The sequence below is a fragment of the Papio anubis genome, chromosome 10 (genome assembly GCF_008728515.1).
Source record: "Papio anubis isolate 15944 chromosome 10, Panubis1.0, whole genome shotgun sequence".
NCBI classification, from domain to species: Eukaryota; Metazoa; Chordata; class Mammalia; order Primates; family Cercopithecidae; genus Papio; species Papio anubis.
Genome location: NC_044985.1, coordinates 2,134,363 through 2,155,652, shown reverse-complemented (window position 1 = coordinate 2,155,652; position 21,290 = coordinate 2,134,363). Strand labels below are relative to the sequence as shown.

General features: G+C 41.5%; 1 protein-coding gene across 3 annotated transcripts in view; it reads left to right on the top strand.

The window, feature by feature from the left end:
- Nucleotides 1–21,290, top strand: part of UGGT1 (UDP-glucose glycoprotein glucosyltransferase 1) — a 106,876-nt gene that overhangs the window by 58,490 nt on the left and 27,096 nt on the right. For all 3 annotated transcript variants that reach the window (XM_021923442.2, XM_021923444.2, XM_021923443.2), the window contains exons 18-26: nucleotides 1,069–1,233; nucleotides 7,812–7,932; nucleotides 10,494–10,592; nucleotides 11,401–11,424; nucleotides 12,263–12,357; nucleotides 14,703–14,909; nucleotides 15,664–15,795; nucleotides 16,419–16,549; nucleotides 19,668–19,763. In XM_021923442.2, coding sequence (XP_021779134.2) covers nucleotides 1,069–1,233; nucleotides 7,812–7,932; nucleotides 10,494–10,592; nucleotides 11,401–11,424; nucleotides 12,263–12,357; nucleotides 14,703–14,909; nucleotides 15,664–15,795; nucleotides 16,419–16,549; nucleotides 19,668–19,763 — 1,070 coding nt within the window. The remainder of the gene's footprint in view (nucleotides 1–1,068; nucleotides 1,234–7,811; nucleotides 7,933–10,493; nucleotides 10,593–11,400; nucleotides 11,425–12,262; nucleotides 12,358–14,702; nucleotides 14,910–15,663; nucleotides 15,796–16,418; nucleotides 16,550–19,667; nucleotides 19,764–21,290) is intronic.

Below are 21,290 nucleotides of genomic sequence, written 5' to 3'. Positions count from 1 at the left end.
TGCCGTTATCTGTTACCGTACTAGTCTGATGAGAAAGTAAGCAGTCTGTTACCGATGGCTCGGATTAGTTACCCGATGGGAGTACTTTTCTATTGGTGCTATCTAAAATGGTTATAAATAATTACATTCTGCTGTTTTCAGAAAACGGCAATTACAGGGTGTGCGATAGGCATTTGTAAAGTGGCCCACTTTACAGCTTGGGTGGTAATAGTTTTTACTCCGGAAAGCTCGTCTGAGGGATGAGCGCCTGTGTTGACAGTCAGGAAGAATGTCCGTCTTGGATACATTTGCCGTTTTGTTGCTCCAATATTTTCTGGCCAGTGAACCTCTTTTGTCCTGGAGAAGGGAAAAGATTGGGTGTATTGTGTCTTAGAGCAGTTGTTGAGCACTGTTTCCCCACAAACCTTGTTTTGTTTTCTGCAGGTGCAATTTCTTTGTTAGTGATATGGACCCTTATTTAGAATTGGGTGCAAATATTTCCCTCAGGCTTTTTGCATAGAGCGCTTATAATTTATGGTAGTCAAAACCTGTGTACTTCATTTGGGCAGCCCATGGTCACATGTAGATTTTTAAATGGAAATTAACTAAAATTAAAGATTTAGTTACTTGGTCATAGTTGGCAGGTTTCAGGTGCTCAGTAGTTACATGTAGTTAGTAGTGGCCACTGCATTGTACAGCACAGACAAGCACAGATAGAATATTTCCATCACTGCAGAAAGTTCTGTTGTGTAGTGCTGACTGTAGTATATGTAGTTCAGTTTTGATAGCCTATGCTACACACAGACACACAGACACACACACACACACACAGACACACTCTTCATAATCTGCAAGCTTTTGTGGTTTTGTAAAAACTCCAACTCAGTAGTTCAATCTCAGATTTACATAGTAGGATATTAACTGTGATGTCATTTTTCATTGTTTTAAAAAGAAGTATCTTGAGTTATTTTTTCTTTACAATATTTCTGTTGATTGTTGTTAGAACAGTCATGTAAGAAAAATATGCTCTGTTCCATTTGTCTCACAAAAGGCAAAAATCTGCTGTTTTTCTTGTTCCTTCTGTTTCAGGAAGCAAGAGGCTACTATGAGCAGACTGGGGTTGGACCCCTGCCCGTTGTGCTGTTCAATGGAATGCCCTTTGAAAGGGAACAGCTAGACCCTGATGAGTTAGAAACCATCACAATGCATAAAATCCTGGAGACCACCACCTTCTTCCAAAGAGCGGTGTACTTGGTGAGTCACGTTTCAAGGTGGGATTTTTAGAGAGAACAGTTGGCTTACATTTTTTATTGCCTCTATAGTAGGCAGTAAAATTCTTAGTATCACTATTTGGGAGGCTGAGGTGAGAGGATGGTTTGAGGGTGGGAAGTCTGAGATCAACCTGGGCAATATGGCAAGACCCCATTTCTAAAAAATAAATGAAAAAATTAGTTGGGCTTGGTGGTGTGCACCTGTAGTCGTAGCTACTCAGGAAACTGAAGTGGGAGGGTCGCTTGAGCCCAGGAGTTTGAGGTTGCAGTGGGCTGTGATTGCCCCGCTGTACCCCAGCCTGGGTGACAAAGTGAGACCCTGTCCCGTTAAAAAAAAAACAAACAAAAAAACTATTTTCTATATGTCACTAGTAATTGGTTTGCAAACTCTTGGCAAGTCCTGCTATGATGAAAATATTCATAAATCTTCTGTATATGGTAGTTGAAATAATTAGTATTACTGATTTCAGGATTAAATGTTTATTTTAAAAATTGCAAGCAGTTCTAAGAAACGTTTATTCTATTTGTAGGAAATTTTGACTTTGGAGAGACTCAATATTATTTTTCATTTATATATAAATATTAATATGTATAGTTCTTGAGCTATAATTCAGACAGCATAAAAGTCAGCCTTTTAAAGGGCACAATTCAGTAGTTTTTATTCTCTCTACACAGTTATGTAACTACCACCTCTAATTTCAGAACGTTATCTTCACCCCCAGAAGAAACCCCATATCCAGTAGCAAGGACTCCTCTCCATTTTGCCCGTTTTGTCCTACTCCCCGCCGCCCTGCCACTAGCAAACACAGACCTACTTTCTGCTTCATGAATTTGCTTGTTCTGGACATTTTATCCAAATCAAATTTTCAGAGAACAGGATGTTATTGGACAGATAGCCTGTTGCTCAGAACCCCAACTCTCTAATCATGGTTGGTCTTTCTGGTGTTACCAGCCCCCAGTCTGAGTCATGGCATTAGCACAGTCTCTCGGGGCCCCACTGTGCATCACCCCGGAGTAGAAACCATCATGTGTGATCTGAGGGGCTCACCATGAATCACTGGGTTTACAGTTTACATCCCAGGAACCAGGGCCAGCCAGATTATTTACCACACACTGTCCTTTTCTCTTCCCTCCTCTCATTCTGGAAATATGCATATGTTGGTACTCTCTCATGTCCCATAGATCTCTTTCTTTATGTCCCTCAGACTGGATAATCTCAGTTTATCTTCAAATTCACTTATTCTTTCTTCTGTCAACTAAAATCTGCTATTGAGCCTCTCTAGTGAATGCTTCATTTCAGTTAGTATAAATCCAAATTTCTAGTTGGTTCTTTTTGATAATTTCCTTAGGTTTATAGATATTATTTCGTGCGATGTAGGTCTTAAACTTTACTTTGGTAGACTTCGTTTCTTTTAGTTCTTGAGTATATTTGAAATCATTTATTTAAATTATTTGTCTAATTAAGTCCAATGTTTGGACTTACTCAGAATAATATGTGAACATAATGTAAGAATATACATTATACATTTTACTTATATAATAATAAGAATAGTATGTCTTGGCTCCTACTCTTCCTGAGTATACACCATACTTTTTTCTTTCTGCATGTCTTTTTTTTTTTTGGATACAGGGTCTTGCTCTGTCACCCAGGTTGGAGTACAGTGACATGATCTTAGCTCACTGTGGCCTCCAACTCCTGGACTTAAATGATCTTCCCACCTCAGCCTCCCAAGTAGCTGGGACTACAGGTGCATGCAACCATACGTGACTAATTTTTGTATCTTTTTGTGGAGACGAGATCTTGCTGTGTTGCCCAGGCAGGTCTCAGGTCTCGAACTCCAGGGCTCGAGCGACCTTTCTGCCTTGGCTGCCCACAGTGCTGGGATTACAGGCATGAGCCACAATTTCTGCATATTTAATAATTTTGCTTTTGATAACTAGGAATTTGAAATAATGTGACACTTCTTCACCGCACCAGGGTTTGTTTGTGTTGTTCTTTGTTGTTGTTGCGACTGTTATTTGTTTAGTGACTTTCCTGAACCAATTCTTTCTTTTATTTTCTTTCCTTTTTTTGAGACAGAGTTTCGCTGTATTGCCCAGGCTGGAGTGCAGTGGTGCCATCTCGGCTCACTGCAACCTCCGCCTCCTGGGTTCAAGTGATTCTTGTGCCTTAGCCTCCCAAGTAGCTGGGATTACAGGAGCACACCACCACGCCCAACTAATATTTGTATTTTTAGTAGAGATGGGGTTTCACCACATTGGCCAGGCTCTAATTTCAGAACATCGGTCTCGAACTCCTGGCCTCAAGTGGTCCACTCTCCTCGGCCTTCCAAAGTGCTGTGATTACAGGCATGTGCCACCGTGCTCGGCCCTGAACCAGTTCCTTAACATCTGTATTCTTTTTCATGTGTGGCTTCTGAAGTTTCAGCTTGTTTAACTTACTGGTCAGCTGATGAATGAACAGAGATTTCCTTTGACGCATGAATTCAAAAATCCCCCAGTTTTCCCAAGGGTCTCTGTGTTGCGTTGGGGCACACTTTCCACACTCATTCAGGCAGTTGGCAACTCTGCCTTAGTCTTCTGTTTTTGCTTGCACAGAGCCCCAAGGTTAGAGGCAAGGGTTTAAGGCCTTCTGAGATTTTTCCTGGTCATTCACATACCCCTGGGCATGATGCTTATGGTCGTTCAGATTCCAAGAAGTTTGTCAGAGCTTTTCTTTTTTTTTTTTTTTTTGAGAAGGATTCTCGCTCTGTTGCCCAGACTGGAGTACAGTGGCGCGATCTCGGCTCACTGCAAGCTCTGCCTCCTGGGTTCACGCCATTCTCCTGCCTCAGCCTCCCGAGTAGCTGGGACTACAGGCGCCCGCCACCACACCCAGCTAATTTTTTGCATTCTTAGTAGAGACGGGGTTTTACCCTGTTAGCCAGGATGGTCTCCATCTCCTGACCTCATGATCCACCTGCCTCGGCCTCCCAAAGTGCTGGGATTACAGGCATGAGCCACCGCGCCCGGCCTGTCAGAGCTTTTCAAAGTCCCTTATGGACATCCCATTCCCCAGCCTTTTTTTTTCTTTGTTTTTTGACTAGCTTCATGTTAGCCCATGTGTTATCTGCCACCTCGGGCAGCTGAGATGTTAAACCATTGACCAGTTGTGTTTGACAGATACCCCCAGGGAAAAGGCTGTTGGCGCTGAGTGAGGTCTGCTTCAGCCCAAATAAAGAGAAACCCTGAGAATTATCTAGTGTCCTAGTTGTTTTATTTTGGGGCCATTGATTTTCAAGGCTTTGTGCAGCTGGGGAGATGTACATAGTGGGGCAAATCAATTGTCACAAAGGTCACTTTCCTTACCAAAACTTTTTTGAGACAGGGTCTCTCTGTCACCCAGGCTGGAGTGTAGGGAGTATGATCATAGCTCACTGCAGCCTTGAACTTCTGGGCTCAAGCAATCCTCCTGCCTCAGCCTCCCAAGTAGCTGGGACCATAGGTGTGTGCCACCACACGAGGCTAATTTTTGTATGTTTTGGAGAGTTGGGGTTTTGCCAGGTTGCCCAGGCCGGTCTCCAACTCTTGGGCTCAAGCAATTTGTCTACCTCGGACTCCCAAATTGCTGGGATTATAGGTGTGAGCCACTGTGCCTGGCTAATATTCCATTATAAAAAATAAATAGCTGGGCGTGGTGGTGCATGCCTGTAATCCCAGCTATTCGGGAGGCTGAGGCAGGAGAATCGCTTGAACCCAGGAGGCCGAGGTTTCAGTGAGCCAAGATTGTGACATTGCACTCCATCCTGGGTGACAAGAGCGAAACTGTCTCAAAAAATATATAAATAAAGTAAAATAAACATTTACTTCATTCCCTAGTATTGGACATTACTTCTACATTTTCACTAGTTACAAACAGTGCTACAGTGAATATTCTAATATGTATATACCTTTGTACATTGTCTTGAAAAATACCAAGTACTAGAAAATTTGAACTAAATACACTACAGAAAGATGTGTTACCAGCCAGTTGTGGTGGCTGACGCCTGTAATACAACACTTTTGAGAGGCCGAGGCTAGAGGATTAGTTGAGGCCAGGCATTGTGGCATGTACCTGTAGTCTGAGCTACTTCGGGAGGCTAAGGCAGGAAGGTTGCTTGAGAATTGAAGCTGTAGTGGGCTATAATCATGCCACTGCACTGAGCCTGTGCGACAGAGCATGACCTTGTTCCTTTAAAAAGAATTAAGAGATACGCTATGCCAATGGTATGAAATTCAAAACATAGAGATGTAAATGAAGAGAAACTTTTAGCTATACACTCCTGTCCTGTACTACTGATTATTTCTTCCTCAAGATAACTACCGTGTGTCTGTGTGTGTGTGCACTCATGTGTGCATGTGTGTGTATACAAGAGCTGGTTAGAAGGTATTACATTTACAATTATTTAATAACTTTTTTAAACAAATGTTTATTCTTATATGTACAACAGGCTTCAAAACACTTCATTCCAGCTATAGATGGCAAAAGGTGCTATGGCAGAGAATACAGATGTTTAAATAGGAATGAAATCAAGGGTCACCATCTCCTCAAGGCACAAGGCACAGCTTACTTCTTGCCAGATTTTTTTTTCTTCTCTTTTTTTGAGACGGAGCCTCGCTTTGTCACCCAGGCTGGAGTGCAGTGGTGTGATCTTGGCTCACTGCAACTTCTGCATCCCAGATTCAGGCGATTCTCCTGCCTCAGCCTCCTGAGTAGCTGGGATTATAGGCGCCCGCCACCACGCCTGGCTAATTTTTGTATTTTTAGTAGAGACAGGGTTTTGCCATGTTGGCTAGGCTGGTCTTGAACTCCTGACCTCGGGTGATCCACCCGCCTCAGCCTCCCAAAGTGCTGGGATTACAGGCATGAGCCACTGCACGCGGCCCAGATTTCTTAATTTCACTTGCGGCCAGGGGCCCCTCCCCCACAGACTTCAATTTTAGCTTCTGTTTTTGTTTATTCTGCTCCTTTTTGTTTCTGCTTGAAAGTCTTACCTTCCTCGTCCATCTCTTTGGCCTGCTTCTTGGGCTGTTTCGGCAGCACCTTCACAGCCAGACATGGCTCCTGCCATGCCTTCCCCAGGCCCTGCCCCCCTACATTTAAAATTTTTGTAGACTTCGGCAAATTCCCCTCCTTGAACTAGATAGGCTTCTAATTGGAGTCAAGTCGATTTGTAATCTTGACCAAAGTTGTGTACATGGGCCAACATGGACAGTGAGCCATCTAATACCTTTGTCTTTTGATTTCTATGGTTGGTTCATATGCTCCTTATTAAATAGCTACAAACAATGTCTAATTAGAATTATTTAGACTTAAATGTGTATATTTGATTCACATCTTTATCTTGAAAATGACTTTAGGTGGGGCACAGTGAGAGAGGATCTCTTGAGCCCAGGAGTTTGAGACTGGTGTGGGCAGTGTGGTGAAACCCCATCTGTACAAAAATGCAAAGGTCAGCTGGGCGTGGTGGCACATGCCTGTAGTCCCAGCTATTTGGGAGGTTAAGGTGGAAGGATCCCTTGAGCCCTGGAAGTTGAGGCTGCAGTGAGCTGTGGTTCTGATTATACTGCTGCACTCCAGCCTGGGTGACAGAGCAAGACCTTGTCTCAAAGGAAAAAAAAGAAAATGGCTTTAAAGTGTGTTTGTATGTTAAATATTTTAAGTGTGATAAATCTGCACATTTGCATAGTTGTTGACACGTGGCTCTGAGATCACCCTCAAGAAGTGTGACTATTTCTGTAATATGAGCTGTGCGAAAGGGAAGAATGAATAACGAATGATCTCTCATCCTCTCATTGTAATTCTGACTCCGGAGATGTAGGGTTACTTGGATGGCTGAGATTGAACGAAGATGGGAGTATTTTTATTACAAAGTATATTAACTGCTTGAGAGAAGACCTTTGGCTTTCTCTTTTTTTTTCCTTCCTTGAGACGGAGTTTCGCTCTGTAGCCCAGTGCAGTGGCGTGATCCTGGCTCACCGCAACCTCCGCCTCCCAAGTTCAAGTGATTCTCCTGCCTCAGCTTCCCGAGTCGTTGGGATTATAGGCACCCGCCACCACGCCTGGCTACTTTTGTATTTTTAGTAAAGATGGGGTTTCATGGGGTTTCACCATGTTGGCCAGGCTGGTCTTGAACTCATGACCTCAAGTGATCTGCCTGCCTCAGCTTCCCAAAGTGCTGGGATTACAGGCGTGAGCCACCACTCCCGGCCTGGGTTTGCATTTCATAATCACTTTGCATTGGCTTTGTGGGGTTTGAGTAAGTTATTTAACCTTCTGTGCCTTAGCTTCCTCATCTTTGCAATGAATGTCAACAACAATATCTGCCTCACGTTGTTGATAGAGGTAGAGATGCTGTAGGTGACGTGCCCAGGTATGCTTGGCAGTGACAGGGACCAATAACATACTAACTTCTGTCTTAACTATTATTAGCACAGAGGAAGCAGTTTATAAAGTTAATAATTTTTTAGTTCCTAATGAATTATTATTGCTAACATTTGCTTTACACTCCCCCCTCAACCTCCTATTTTTTTTTCTTGCAGGGTGAAGTGCCCCCTGATCAAGACGTGGTAGAGTATATCATGAATCAGCCAAACGTTGTTCCACGAATCAATTCTAGGATTTTGACAGCTGAACGAGACTACCTGGATTTAACAGCGAGTAGTAAGGAGCATTTCAGGAACAACCTTACACTTTTTTTGACTTGTGCTTCAGAGTCTTTACAGTTTTCAGATTTTAATCCAGTTATCTTCTGCAGTGTTCAGAGGATAGCCCAAGATTGTGAAAAAATTTTATGTGTAAACTCTTTGCACCTTTAGTTCATGGTATGAGCTTCTAAATTCACAAGAGTTTCCTCCTAAAGAAGAAAACATCTTCCTGGGCAAAAGTCTGTGAACTTTGAAACATATTTAGTGCCATTTAAATGCCAACTGTACAGACAATAGATGATGAGAATGGGCCTGGATTGTTGGCTCCCCTCGTCAAAAAGAGTTCTCTTCCTTCATCCTCATTCTAGAATCAGTCAACAAATATCTCACTGAATTTCACTGTGAGAACTTAGGAAGGCCTTTAGCAGCTTCCTCAAGATATAATGTATATGCCGTAGAACTCAACCTTTTAGAGTATACAATTCCGTGGTTTTTTAATGAAAAAAACCCCACAAAGTTTGTGCAGTCATCACCACTGTCTAATTTTATATCATTATCATCACCCCCCAAAACTCCCCAAAATTCCATATACCTATTAGTAGTCACTCTCTGTCCTCCCTTCCCCTATCCCCTGGCAAGAACTAATCTCCTTTCTGTCTCTATGGCTTTGCCCATTCTAGACATTTCATATAATTGGAAGCCTTTTGTGCCTGGCTTCCTTAATTTAACGTGTTGTTAAGGCTTATGCATGTTGTTGTGTATGTCAGCATTTCATTCCTTTTTATAGCCCACTTTATGGATAGTCCACGTGTATCTGTTCCTCAGTTGGTGGACACTTGGGTGTTTTGTGCTAGAATACCTTACAAGGGCCAAATATGTTAAGCCCAGGTGCAATTTGTTCCTTGTGCCTTCCTCGAGACTCTGAGGCCTCTTCAGCAAACACCTGGAAATAGATGGAGCTGTCATCACTAGCCCATGAAATCTCACTGGGGAAGGAAAGATGTGTATAATGAAGTCATAACCAGCTATTTATTGTTATAGTTGAGTATAATGAACATATCAATCTATTTATGGTTGTTAACTTAATGCATTATCTCTAATATACTTGAAACTGAAAGTTTCTTTTAGGTAGAGGAAAAATACATATATATACACACACACACACACACACATACCCTTACACACCTCTATACATAAGCACACACACACTGAGGAAAAAGTATAAATGTAGGCTTATATTTGAGAAAGAAACTACCCAGAAAGTGAGCTTTTTCTTCACAGCTGGGTTTTCCTTTCTTTCCTGAAGTTTCAGTAGAGCAAGGTGAGCGTGTTGTGGCTCTTTGTCCTGTTTGTTGTTTTCAACATGTTTATTCAAGTTTAAGACAACCTTTAAACTTGAAGGGTTGTCTCTGGAATACACATGAATTAGGAACATAATAGTGGTTTTATTTTAGAATTTCCTTTTCCATTGAGTGTTGCAGCAGTGAGCTATGAAACAGCGCTAGTCCGCAGTGGCAAAGATGCCACCTGTCAGCTGAACCCAGTGCAGACATCAATTAGGAGGCACTGGCATCCTCCTGACCTGGTGGTGGTGGCACTATCACCCAGGTTTCTTTGGCTTTTGGTGTCCTGGAACCTTTTTAGTAGGATACTAATTTTTACTGGCATGGTGTTCTCTCCCTTCCCCCGCATGATATCATGGACCGTGTGTGACTTATTTTCTACTGTTTTCCTGAATAGTATGCTGTGGATAGTAGGTGTTCAGCGTGCATTGTCGAGTAACAGTGTAGATGGATGAGCGTGTGCACAGATGAATAGATGGGTGGGTAGGCAGGCAGGGTGTGTGTGGCAGACTGTGATGAGAAGGCTGACATTTGTATAGGGTGCAATAATGTTTAAGACTGGGGAGATTGTTAGAGGGTTTACACTACTAGGCTGGAGACCATTTTGTAGCCTGTAAGAAATTACTGGGTGGTTTAGAGCAAGAGAATGACTTGATGAAACTGGAATTCTAGGAATAATAATCTGAGGGGAAATGAATAATGAGGATTGCCCTTTGACACTAATTGGAGAAGGGACATATCTAAAAAGAGTGGAAATGACCTTTTATTTCTGTTAAGGGTCTAAAAGGTGATATTTTGTTAGACCTGAAAAGTAAAAATCAGTTTTCTTATGTATTTTCTCTTTAACCCCTGCTTCCTCCATAGGAGCAGGAAGAGCTTACTCTACTGGTTGGACTAGGGAAGGGAGAAATGAGTTAAGGGGATCTCTTTGAGACTGTTCTCCAGTTGACAAGTGACAGGAATGGGAATGGGATGAATTTCAACCATTAAACTGACACGTACTTATATGATAGCTGTGTGAGATATGTATGTTTTCATCAGCCTTGTGTCTTTGATGTGCGACTTCAATAGGGATAGGGGCCATGCTGTGAAGTTGTTCAGTAAACATGGAACTTAATATACTTCACTCACGCATTTCTATAAATCTTATATGATGATCAAGTCGGTTATCAGTTGAATATTAAGAATAGATTGGACTGGAACTAATATATATGTATTTCATTTTTTCTCCCAGATAACTTCTTTGTGGATGATTATGCTAGATTTACTATCTTGGATTCCCCAGGCAAGACTGCTGCTGTAGCCAATAGTATGAACTATCTGACAAAGAAAGGTAATCCATTTGAGGCTTATTATCTTGCATTCAACATTTTTTTGAAAGTATTTGCATATTCATCTTAGTGTGCAAATCAAGAGAAAAAAGGGAGAGACTTCATAATTTTTGTTATTATTTCTTATAGTGCTTTGAGTCTAGAAAATATCTATTTAAAATTTAATTCTTTGTATATTTGTTGAAAATATACGTTTGTTTAAAACTTCAAATGTCTTCATAAATTTCGTATTACCTATTTTGCGTTTTGACTTTAGTCAAAAGGAAAATATTTCATAGTTCAAATGGAAAAACATTTGTGATATAAAAGTGGGTTAATGGATTAAAAATGACAGTACAGGGTTAATATTATTTTGGGGTTTGTAAGATAAAGTTGGTTTTAGAAAGCCTTGTATAATCTTTGAAGCTGATTTTAGGTAGAGGTATTTATTTAGGCTAAGATTGTGTAAAATGACGCCCCGTTAGTGGCGGACAGATTCTGTCCCCTTTGGGTCAGTGCTTCAAAAAAGCACTGGCTGTCTTTTAAGGCAGCTATTTTTACCGCCTTTTTAAATCCCCGCTGTGATTTCTCCCTGAGAGAAGTTCTGGTTTCCCAGCTATATGTAAAGTACAAGCAATTACTCCATTTGGTTCTTTAAAGAAACTGTTTCTTAGGGTACTGGGACAGCACCATGATGCCGACAGGACTAAGCAGCAGGAAGAACCATAGACCATGTTAGCCATTGTTTAGACTTTTGACTGTTACAGTAGGCATTCATTACAGAAATGATACTTTCTTTTTTTCTACTCTCTTCTCTTTACCTTTGTCCAGGAATGTCTTCCAAGGAAATCTATGGTAACTTAAAACTTCAAAATGTTCTATTTCTTAATTTTCTTCTTTGATTTCTGCGACCATTGTAATTTAGAATTTATCAACACTTAATTGTACTGTTTCTGGAATCTGTGGGTAACAGGAAGCTATATCAATGTAGATTATTATTATTATTATTATTATTATTATTTTTTGAGACGGAGTCTTGCTCCATCACCCAGGCTGGAGTGCAGTACCATGATCTCGGCTCACTGCAAGCTCCACCTTCTGGGTTCAGGTGATTTCAAGTGATTCTCCTGCCTCAGCCTTCCAAGTAGCTGGGATTACAGGCGCCTGCCACCATGCCCAGCTAAATTTTTTGTATTTTTAGTAGGGACGGGGTTTCACCATGTTGGCCAGGCTGGTTTTGAACTCCTGACCTCAAGTGATCCACCCACCTCGGCCTCCTGAAGTGCTAGGATTACAGGCATGAGTCACCGCACCTGGCCAATGTAGATACATTCTGTATAAACATTTGCGAAGAATTATTTTCAGAAAATAACAAATTAATATGATTAAAAATGACAATATGTTACCCACATGTTCAAAGGCTGTTTTTCATTTTACATGCTAACAGATGCCCAGACCACAGTAGAATTAATCAGTGCATGTTCCTAGTCTGTAACTAAATTCTGTGGGAAGATTCCCCTGCTTTCATTATAGTAAAGGTTTACCAGTTTTTCTTCTATCTTTATTAAGCTTGTCATTTTCTTCTTTTTGCATGGTTCTCACAAATTATTTGGTCAATTTCATTTTCAGAATGTTGAAACACAGAATGTGCTTTTCTCCTCCAACTCAATGAACTGTTTTTGTTTTTCTACAGATGATTCTTTTATTAGGCCAGTCACTTTTTGGATTGTTGGGGATTTTGATAGCCCTTCTGGACGGCAGTTACTGTATGATGCCATCAAACATCAGGCAAGTATCTGTGACTTCATTTTATGTTTTCCTTTGCAGCTGTAGCTGTCCTCATGGGCGTCGCTGTGCGGCTTGGGTTGTTCAGTGGGAGTTCGGAGTCCTGCTTTCTTAATGCTCGAGAGAACGGAGCATCGTATCTATAGAGCTCTGCCAGCCCTCAAGAAAAGAGATCTAAGACTACAGTATCCAGGCTTTGTTGAACGGGGTAGATTCTTACAGAGAAAAAAATAAATAGCGAGATCCTCATCATAGACAAGTTTTATCACATGCCTGTTCATGTTCTTGGAGCAGAGTTGCTCCAACAATTGTGTTGTCTGCTGTATCGGGGAGATGGGGTCCTTACCATGACAGAGGTCTGGACGTGGGGGTAGTAGCACACAGGAATGGTAGTGTGTGTGTTTAGTAGAAGTAGATCCAGATGTACTGAGGGATGCACACATAGACGTTCTGAAAAGATACGCTGCCGTGAATAGCTGGGCTTGAGTGAGTGGCAGTGGCAGGTGGTTGGGAAGCAGCTGATTGTTCTGGAGAGTGTCATTGTTGGAGGATGAGATGGCAAAATTCTTCTTCCTGAGCTGTTTCAGTTTGCGTCTTCATCCATGCCTCACAACCCTCCTCATGGTCCCCCTTCCACCCTATACCTGGGGAGGCTTACTGAAATAAGGAACTATCCAGGTGGTTTCAGTTTCCCTCATGTGCCGAGTGCCTTTATTGTTCAAGGAGTGAACCAAATGCTGTGGTCAATTCGAAGTTAGATCAGGGCAGTTCTAGCTAAGGGCAGTAGTTATATGTGAAAGGCACTCTAACACAAATGCATAAATCTTCACATGGTGGTAAGGTGGGAGAATGGGGAAGGAGAGTTGCATTTTTTAATAACTATTTTAATTGAAGTAAAATGTAGGTTCACAAGAAGTGCTCAAATCATAGGATACACAGTGTCACAAAGAGAACACACTTTTGTGACCACCACTCAGGTCAAAAAATAGAGAATTCTCAAATTCCTGAAAGCCCTCCCACACTTGTGCCTAGACACTACCCCTCTTCCCTCTTCTCATATTAGCGAATAGGTTTGCCTATCTTTGAGTTTAGTAAAATGGAATCTTATGCAATTTCATTTGTGTTTGTCGTCTTTCCCCAATCTTTTGTGAGATTTATTCATGTTGTTACAGGTAGGTGTATATAATAATCCTTTTTCATTCTGTAGTATTATATCGTATGGCTGTACCACAAAGTTTTGTTTGTTGAAGTTATTTGAAGGACAGCTGGGTTTTTAGCTTGGTGCTATTCTAAGACTGCTGCGACGAATATTCTTGTATGTCTTTTGGTACACCCAAATATAAATTTCTGTTGCTTACGTTATTGGTCGAGCCCTGTTTTGGGAAGGCCATGTGATGAAGAAGGGTTCGAGCAGAGCACTGAAAACACTTCTAACACAAGTGTGTTAGAAGAATACAAAATGTGTTGGGTAGAGACGGGACTCTGAGGGTCTGTAATTTATGCTATGTTTACAGGGGTGGTAAGAAATGAAGTTGGAAAGGTGGGCTGGGGGCCACTTCATGTAAGGTTTTGAGTGCTTGATGATGGCATTTTAATTTTATTTTGAATGCAGAGAACTGCTTGAGACTTTTTTTTTTTTTTTTTTTTTGAGACAGATTCTTGCTCTGTCGCCCAGGCTGGAATGCGGTGGCGTGATCTCGGCTCACTGCAAGCTCCACCTCCCAGGTTCCCGCCATTCTCCTGCCTCAGCCTCCCGAGTAGCTGGGACTACAGGCGTCCACCACCGCTTTCAGCTAATATTTTTGTATTTTTAGTGGAGACAGGGTTTCACCATGTTAGCCAGGATGGTCTCGATCTCCTGACCTCGTGATCTGCCTGCTTCGGCTTTCCAAAGTGCTGGGATTACAGGCATGAGCCACTGTGCCTGGGCGAGACTGTTTTTTCTTTTTTTTGAGATGGAGTCTTGCTTTGTCACCCAGGCTGGAGTGCAGTGGCGCAATCTCAGCTCACTGCAACCTCCACGTCCCAGGTTCATGCGATTCTCCTGCCACAGCTTCCCGAGTAGCTGGAATTACAGGCGCCCGCCACCACGCCCGGCTAATTTTTTATATTTTTAGTAGAGACGGGGTTTCACCCTATTAACCAGGCTGGTCTTGAATTCCTGACCTCGTAATCTGCCCGCTTCGGCCTCCCAAAGTGCTGGGATTACAGGCGTGAGCCATTGCGCCCGGCCTGAGACTTTTAAGAGAGATATTATTTGCTACTTATTGAACATGACCGATGTTAATGCTGCTTTTTAAGTTCAAAAATATCTACAATATGACTCCCATTTCCCATTTTGTGAACAGAAATCCAGTAACAATGTTAGAATAAGCATGATCAATAATCCTGCCAAAGAGATAAGCTACGAGAACACTCAGATCTCCAGAGCAATCTGGGCAGCTCTCCAAACTCAGACTTCCAACGCTGCTAAGAACTTCATCACCAAAATGGCCAAGGAGGGGGCTGCAGAGGCCCTGGCTGCAGGAGCTGACATTGCGGAGTTCTCTGTTGGGGTAAGGCTCCGAGCCTCTCATGAGGCTGACCCATTCTGTCTGCCGCGGAAGCAGACAGAACAGACAGAACCCACTACAGCTTCCATGGTCCATTCATGATCGTGATTTGTCATTTTAGTCCTGAGTCTCAGGGAATTCTTTTTTAATTTGGAAGAATATTTCCAAGAAATAATTCTGTCACGTTCCCTTTATTACTTTTAACCTTGCCTGGCTTTCGTGTGGTGCATGATTTGAGCTTTTGTGAGTTTTAAGTATGGGGCCATTTGTTATGTACAATTTTTAAAAGAGACAATATGGCTTATTTATAGAGCAACTTGTGAGCCAGTTATGGGTTCAAGGCTTATATGTTCTTGATGTGTTTCCAGAATAAGCCTGTGTTTATTCATTTATATTTTGTTACTTATCACAGTTTTGTAGTTTTTAAATTTTTTACAGAATGATGAGTATACACTATTTGACGTTTCAGTTAGAAAAAGAGGCTGTCACTGGAAATTAGCAAGATTTAAAAATGCAGAGCGAAGGAATGATGAATAGTCTGCCAGTCGAACAAATCACAGGAAAAGATAAGGAAATAGCAGTTACTCTAAGTAGTAGGGAGATGGCGGGGAGACTGGAGAATTGACACATCTTAATTATGAAAATTAGTTATTACTTCCCAGGGAAAGAAAATTTTGTGGTTTATTCACTGTGTTTATTTGTTTATATGATTTGCTTAATAACGACTATTTTTCCTTAATAATGATTACTTTCCTAGGGAATGGATTTCAGTCTTTTTAAAGAGGTCTTTGAGTCTTCCAAAATGGATTTCATTTTGTCTCATGCCGTGTACTGCAGGGATGTTCTGAAGCTGAAGAAGGGACAGAGGGCAGTGATCAGCAATGGAAGGGTGAGGATTTGTCAAGCTTGACTTCACATTAGATCCGTGAACAGTCTTTGCAGCATTCTCCTCTGAAGCTAGTAAACTCTTCAAACAGAGCCACTCTTTTTTCAAAGGTGATTGGGGTTTATGAAGTGCCGTTGATGTTTCTGCCTCCTATTTCCAAGGAGCTGTGCTTTTTGACACAGACGAATATCCCCGTATGATAGAGCCTTCCTGCTGTGGATTTGTGTCCTGCGATTGTGTGAGGCGGTGAGAGTGTGGTGGCTCTCAGAAAGTCAGTCCATACGGCCTTTGTACATAAAGTAGTCTTTGTTGTTTTTATTCAGGGAGAATTAATGAAAACTACGTTACGATTTTATTTTACTTTGGAGTTTGCTTACTGTAACATACTGTGATGCACACAGGTTTACACTGTGTCCTTGAGGAATTGATAAGTAAATAACTACAAGTATTTGTTTTGGGCTTCACTTTCTATTATTTCACTGATTTTATCTAGACATGTACCTGTCTCAGGTCTTTAGGGTGATCTGGTATATGAGATAGCCTGAGGACGCCAGAGGGTTCCTTACCAGCTTGCTGAGTGCAGGCAGCCTTCCAGCTCTGAGCGCCCGCTCTTCTCTCCTTCACAGATCATTGGGCCTCTGGAGGATAGTGAGCTCTTTAATCAAGACGATTTCCACCTCCTCGAAAATATCATCTTAAAAACCTCAGGACAGAAAATAAAATCTCACATTCAACAGCTTCGGGTAGAAGAAGATGTGTAAGTTTTGCCGTACGAGGAATTACGGGGTTATATAATTGGACTTTCCTCATTGATCAGTTAGGATTGTATGTTGTTTCTCATACTACATATCCCAAGGTGTTTTATTTCCAGTTTTAAAATCTAACAGTACTCTTCAATTCCAGTTTTAATGTATGCTTCTGTTGAAACAAGATAATTTATTTTGTAGGGTACTCTTTAAAAATGGAATTAGTTCTCTCTGTTTTTATTTTTATGATTTTTGGTTGTGGAAAATTTCAAATATATGCAGAAGTAAAGAGGCTAGTTTATTACCTGGAATACTTATGTAAAATGATACTTTTCCTCATTATCTATTTGGTTACCCTTCAGTTTTATTGTGTTCAGGAAAGGAAAGGCAGTTTAAATCTTTCTTTTATTTACCAGTGCAGAATACTGAGTTGTTTCCCTTGTATCTTCAAAGCTGTGATGAATTGGTGGTTGTTGGTTTTTTAATTTTAATTCTGTCAGTATTATTATAAGCTGATTATTTTAGTGTGTTATTTCTCTTAATGGAAGAAAATGAATTGTTTGGATGAACCCTGGAGTCCATAGTTATATATACGTAGATTCTGCGTTAAACATCAAATAACTGGGTAGTTGGAAGATCTATTTCTGTGTTTAATTTTTGAGGAGCCCCAATACCTTTCCCACAGTGGCTGTACATTTTACATTCCTGTTGACAATGCTCAGGGTTCCGGTTTCTCCACATCCTCACAGCACTTGTAATTTTCTGGTGGGGGGAGGGGTTGGTTTGTTTGTTTGCTTTTCATAATAGCCACCCTCGTGGGTATGAAGTGCTGTCTCCTTGTGGTTTGATTCACGTTTCCCTAATGATTGGTGATGCTGAGCATCTTGTCATGTGCAGATTGGCCGTTTATATATCTTTGGGAAAATGTCTATTCAAGTCCTTTGCCCATTTTTAATTGTGTTGTTTTTCGTTGTTGAGATGCGGCAGTTCTTCATACATTCTGGATGTCACTTTCTTACCAGATACATGATTTGTAAACATTTTCTCCCGTTCTGTGGAGATGTGTTCTTTGATGCATCGTTGGAGGACATAAAAGTTAAAAGTTCTGCTCGGGAGGTTGCAGTGAGCCGAGATTGCGCCACTGCACTCCAGCCTGGGTACAGAGTGAGACTCTGTCTCAAAAAAAAAAAAAAAAAGTTCTGCTGAGTTTTTTTCTTACGTCCTCATACTACAGAGTTCAAGAGAAGTGTTGACTTGGATAGCTGTCAGAATCAGCTGTTGCCGTGTCTTGTATGACCTGGGAAGAAATCTTTTCTCATTTTGGCCAGTACTGGGGCTACAGATAAGGAGGATCCCTCTTACCTCAGTGACTCCTGAGTGATGCCCCTTGTCCCGACCTGTGAAACGCTTCCCTTGATGTAGGCCAGGAGGTACTCGTGACTCGAAGCAGCCATGTCACAGGCATAGGCTTGGTGTGGCGTGCTGTTGGACCATTGCAGGGAGCTCCTTGGAGTCTTTTTGGGTGATGTAATTGCCAGACTGTGCTTTGAAGACTTGCCTTTTGCCAACGAGAGATGGCTGTCTATCTTTCCTGGGTGAATTTAGGGAAATCAGGTAGTCATGGGGCCAAAAGACGAACGCTAAAACTCTTAGGCTTCCCAAAATTACCTTGTCTGCGTCGGGTTTTCATTAGTGCCAGAGCTGCTCCACCTTGGAGTGGCCCCTTCCCCGTGACAGCCACAGCTTTCATTCATGACCCAGTCTGCATCCCCATGGCTGCCCTGAAGCTTAGCTCTGTACACTTTGATCATTGTACTTCATCAGCCTTCAGGGAGTTTCTTGTTGGCCTGCTCACCCCAGTCCACGTAACCAAGTGCCCCTTGACATGTTTTGTAACCCTGTGACCCATCACAGCAAGAGAATGGCCTGTATTGTATATATTTGGCATCTATATTGAGAAGTTGAACCAAAATAGTTAATTTGATGTATTTGCTGGGTTCAAAGAAAATGTATGGGCTTAATTACAATTCAAATACATTTCGCAAGTGCTCTTTTAAAATTCTTATTCAGGATTTAGTCTTTGGTTCAGCAAGTTGGAGTTTTTTTTTTTCAGGTTTAGTTCGAGATCTTTTTCAGTTGGAAATCAGTTTTAGAAGGGGCAGGGACAATAGTGGTTTACTGCAGTGTTGATTATAATAGTGAAATTAGAAACAACATAGATGTTCAATAGTTGGTTGGTTGAATATTTAGATTATTTTGTGTCCATAAATATAACATTATGCAGTCATAAATATATTGAAATAGGCCGGGCACGGTGGCTCACGCCTGTAATCCCAGCACTTTGGGTCAAGGCAGGCAGATTGCATGAGCCCAGGAGTCCAAGACCAGCCTGGGAAACATGACAAAACCCTGTCTGTACTAAAAATACATGAAAATTAGCTGGGCCTGGTGGTGCACGCCTGTAGTCCCAGACACTCGGGAGGCTGAGGTGGGAGAATCACCTGAGCCTGGAAGCTCGAGGATGCTGAGATCGAGCCCTGGGCAACTAGAGTGAGACCCTGACTAAAACAAGCAAGCAAAAATATTGAAATCCCACTGTATTTATTAACCAAGGAAAGGATTTTTATAATATGTTTTAAGTGAAAAAGCAGGCCGTCGGTTAGTATAATTTGTTTATGTTTTTAAAACTATAGAATTATAAGCCAAAATATCGGAGCTTATTTCTTGATATTATGTGTAATTTCAGTTTTTGCCTTTGTGTTTATTTTCCAGTGAATTATTACTCTAATAGTCATAAAAAGTAATAGTTTTAAAAGGACAAGGGAGAATGTAAATAATAGTGACAGCCTGTAATGGGCCAGGGCCTCAGCTAGGTGCCTTACAGAGTTTTATGCAGTTTTACTGGAGTCATGCAGAGTGGGTGCTGTCTCCATCTCACATGTGGGAAAATGAGTAACTTCTCCAAGGTTATGCTACTAATCACTCTTTCTTAGTCCTGTCAGTACAGACTTTATACCTGGTTCAAACCATCTTGTTAGCATTCAGTATTTGGGCTGATGATATGTTTGGCAATAATTGGAAAACTTTCGGTTAAAAAGATGCTAAGATTTCTCTGACCCCTTCTTTCAGGGCAAGTGACTTGGTAATGAAGGTGGATGCTCTCCTGTCAGCACAACCCAAAGGAGATGCAAGAATCGAGTACCAGTTTTTTGAAGACAGACACAGGTATAGAATTAATGTTGATTTTGTGCATGTTCTTGAATATTAAACTCTTACATTTGCCTTTACCTCAGCTCCTTCATTTTACCATATAAGATTTATATGTAAGTTCTTGTAGGAATCGAACATTTGTTTGGTGTGCAGTTTATAATACATATATTTGCATTCATAGATAAAATTCATATGCAAATCTCGTTGCATGAAAACTGACATTAATTTCTAACTAAATCTGAAATAACTCTTAGTGCACCCTTGCAGTAGAAAACAGACTGCATTTATTAAACAGAGCAGTTGTACTTTTCTTAAATTCAAGTATATACAAAGGCAGGTCAGGGTAGCTCATGCTTGTAATTCCAGCACTTTGGGAGGCTAACGTGGGAGGATTGCTTGAGCCCAGAAGCTCGAGACCAGCAAACAAAGGGAGACCTATCTCTACAAAAACATTTTAAAACATTAACTGGGTGTGGTGGCATGAGCATGTTGTCCCAGCTACTCTGGAGGTAGAGGCTGCAGTGAGCCATGATCACATCACTGCACTTCCAGCCTGAACAACAGAGTGAGACCCTGTCTCACAAAAAAATAGATTGGCTGGGCATGGAGGCTCATGCCTGTAATCCCAGCACTTTGGGAGACTGAGGCCGGCAGATCACCTGAGGTCAGGAGTTTGAGACCAGCCTGGCCAACATGGTGAAACCCCATCTCTACAAAAATACAAAAATTAGCCAGTCGTGGTGGCAGATGCCTGTAATCCCAGCTACACGGGAGACAGACAGGAGAATAGCTTGAACCCAGGAGGTGGAGGTTGCAGTGAGCAGAGATTGTGCCTAGGAGACAGAGCAAGACTCTGTCTCAAAATAATAATAATAATAAAATAAACAGATTATTAAAGTACTTGTCTCGTTCATCTTTTATTGAAAACTTTTTTTTAATAAAAAACAGGGTTTTAATCTGTCCTCTGCGCTAAGATGCGTGATCTCAGCTGACTGCACCCTCCGCCTTCTGTGCTCAGGTGATCTTCCTACCTCAGCCTCCTGTGTAGAAGGGACCACAGGTGCTTGCCACCATGCCTGGCTAATTTTTGTATTTTTTATAGAGATGGGGTCTCACTGTGGTGCCCAGGCTGGTCTCAAACTCCTAGGCTCAAGTTATTCACCTGCCTCAGCCTCCCAAGGTGCTGGGATTATAGGCGTGAGCCAAGGTGCTTGGCCGAAAACTTTTGTTTTAAATAAGCTTAGCATAATGAAGGAGTTTGCCTTTTTGTTCTTCACTTGTTTGTTTTGAAAAGTTTAAAACCTAGAAATAGTTGAAAGACTAATATAATGAGCATCCAAATGCCCTTCACTTAGATTCACCAGTTGTTAGTGTGTCACATTTGCTTTATCTCCATCATCTGCACGTGTGCATGGTGTGTGTGTGTGTCTGCATGTGTGTGTTTGTGTAGTACTTATAGTAACTACATTAGTAGTTTATTTGTATGTTTGCATACACACATGGTCATACTTTTTCCTGCGCCATTTGGAAATACATTGCAGA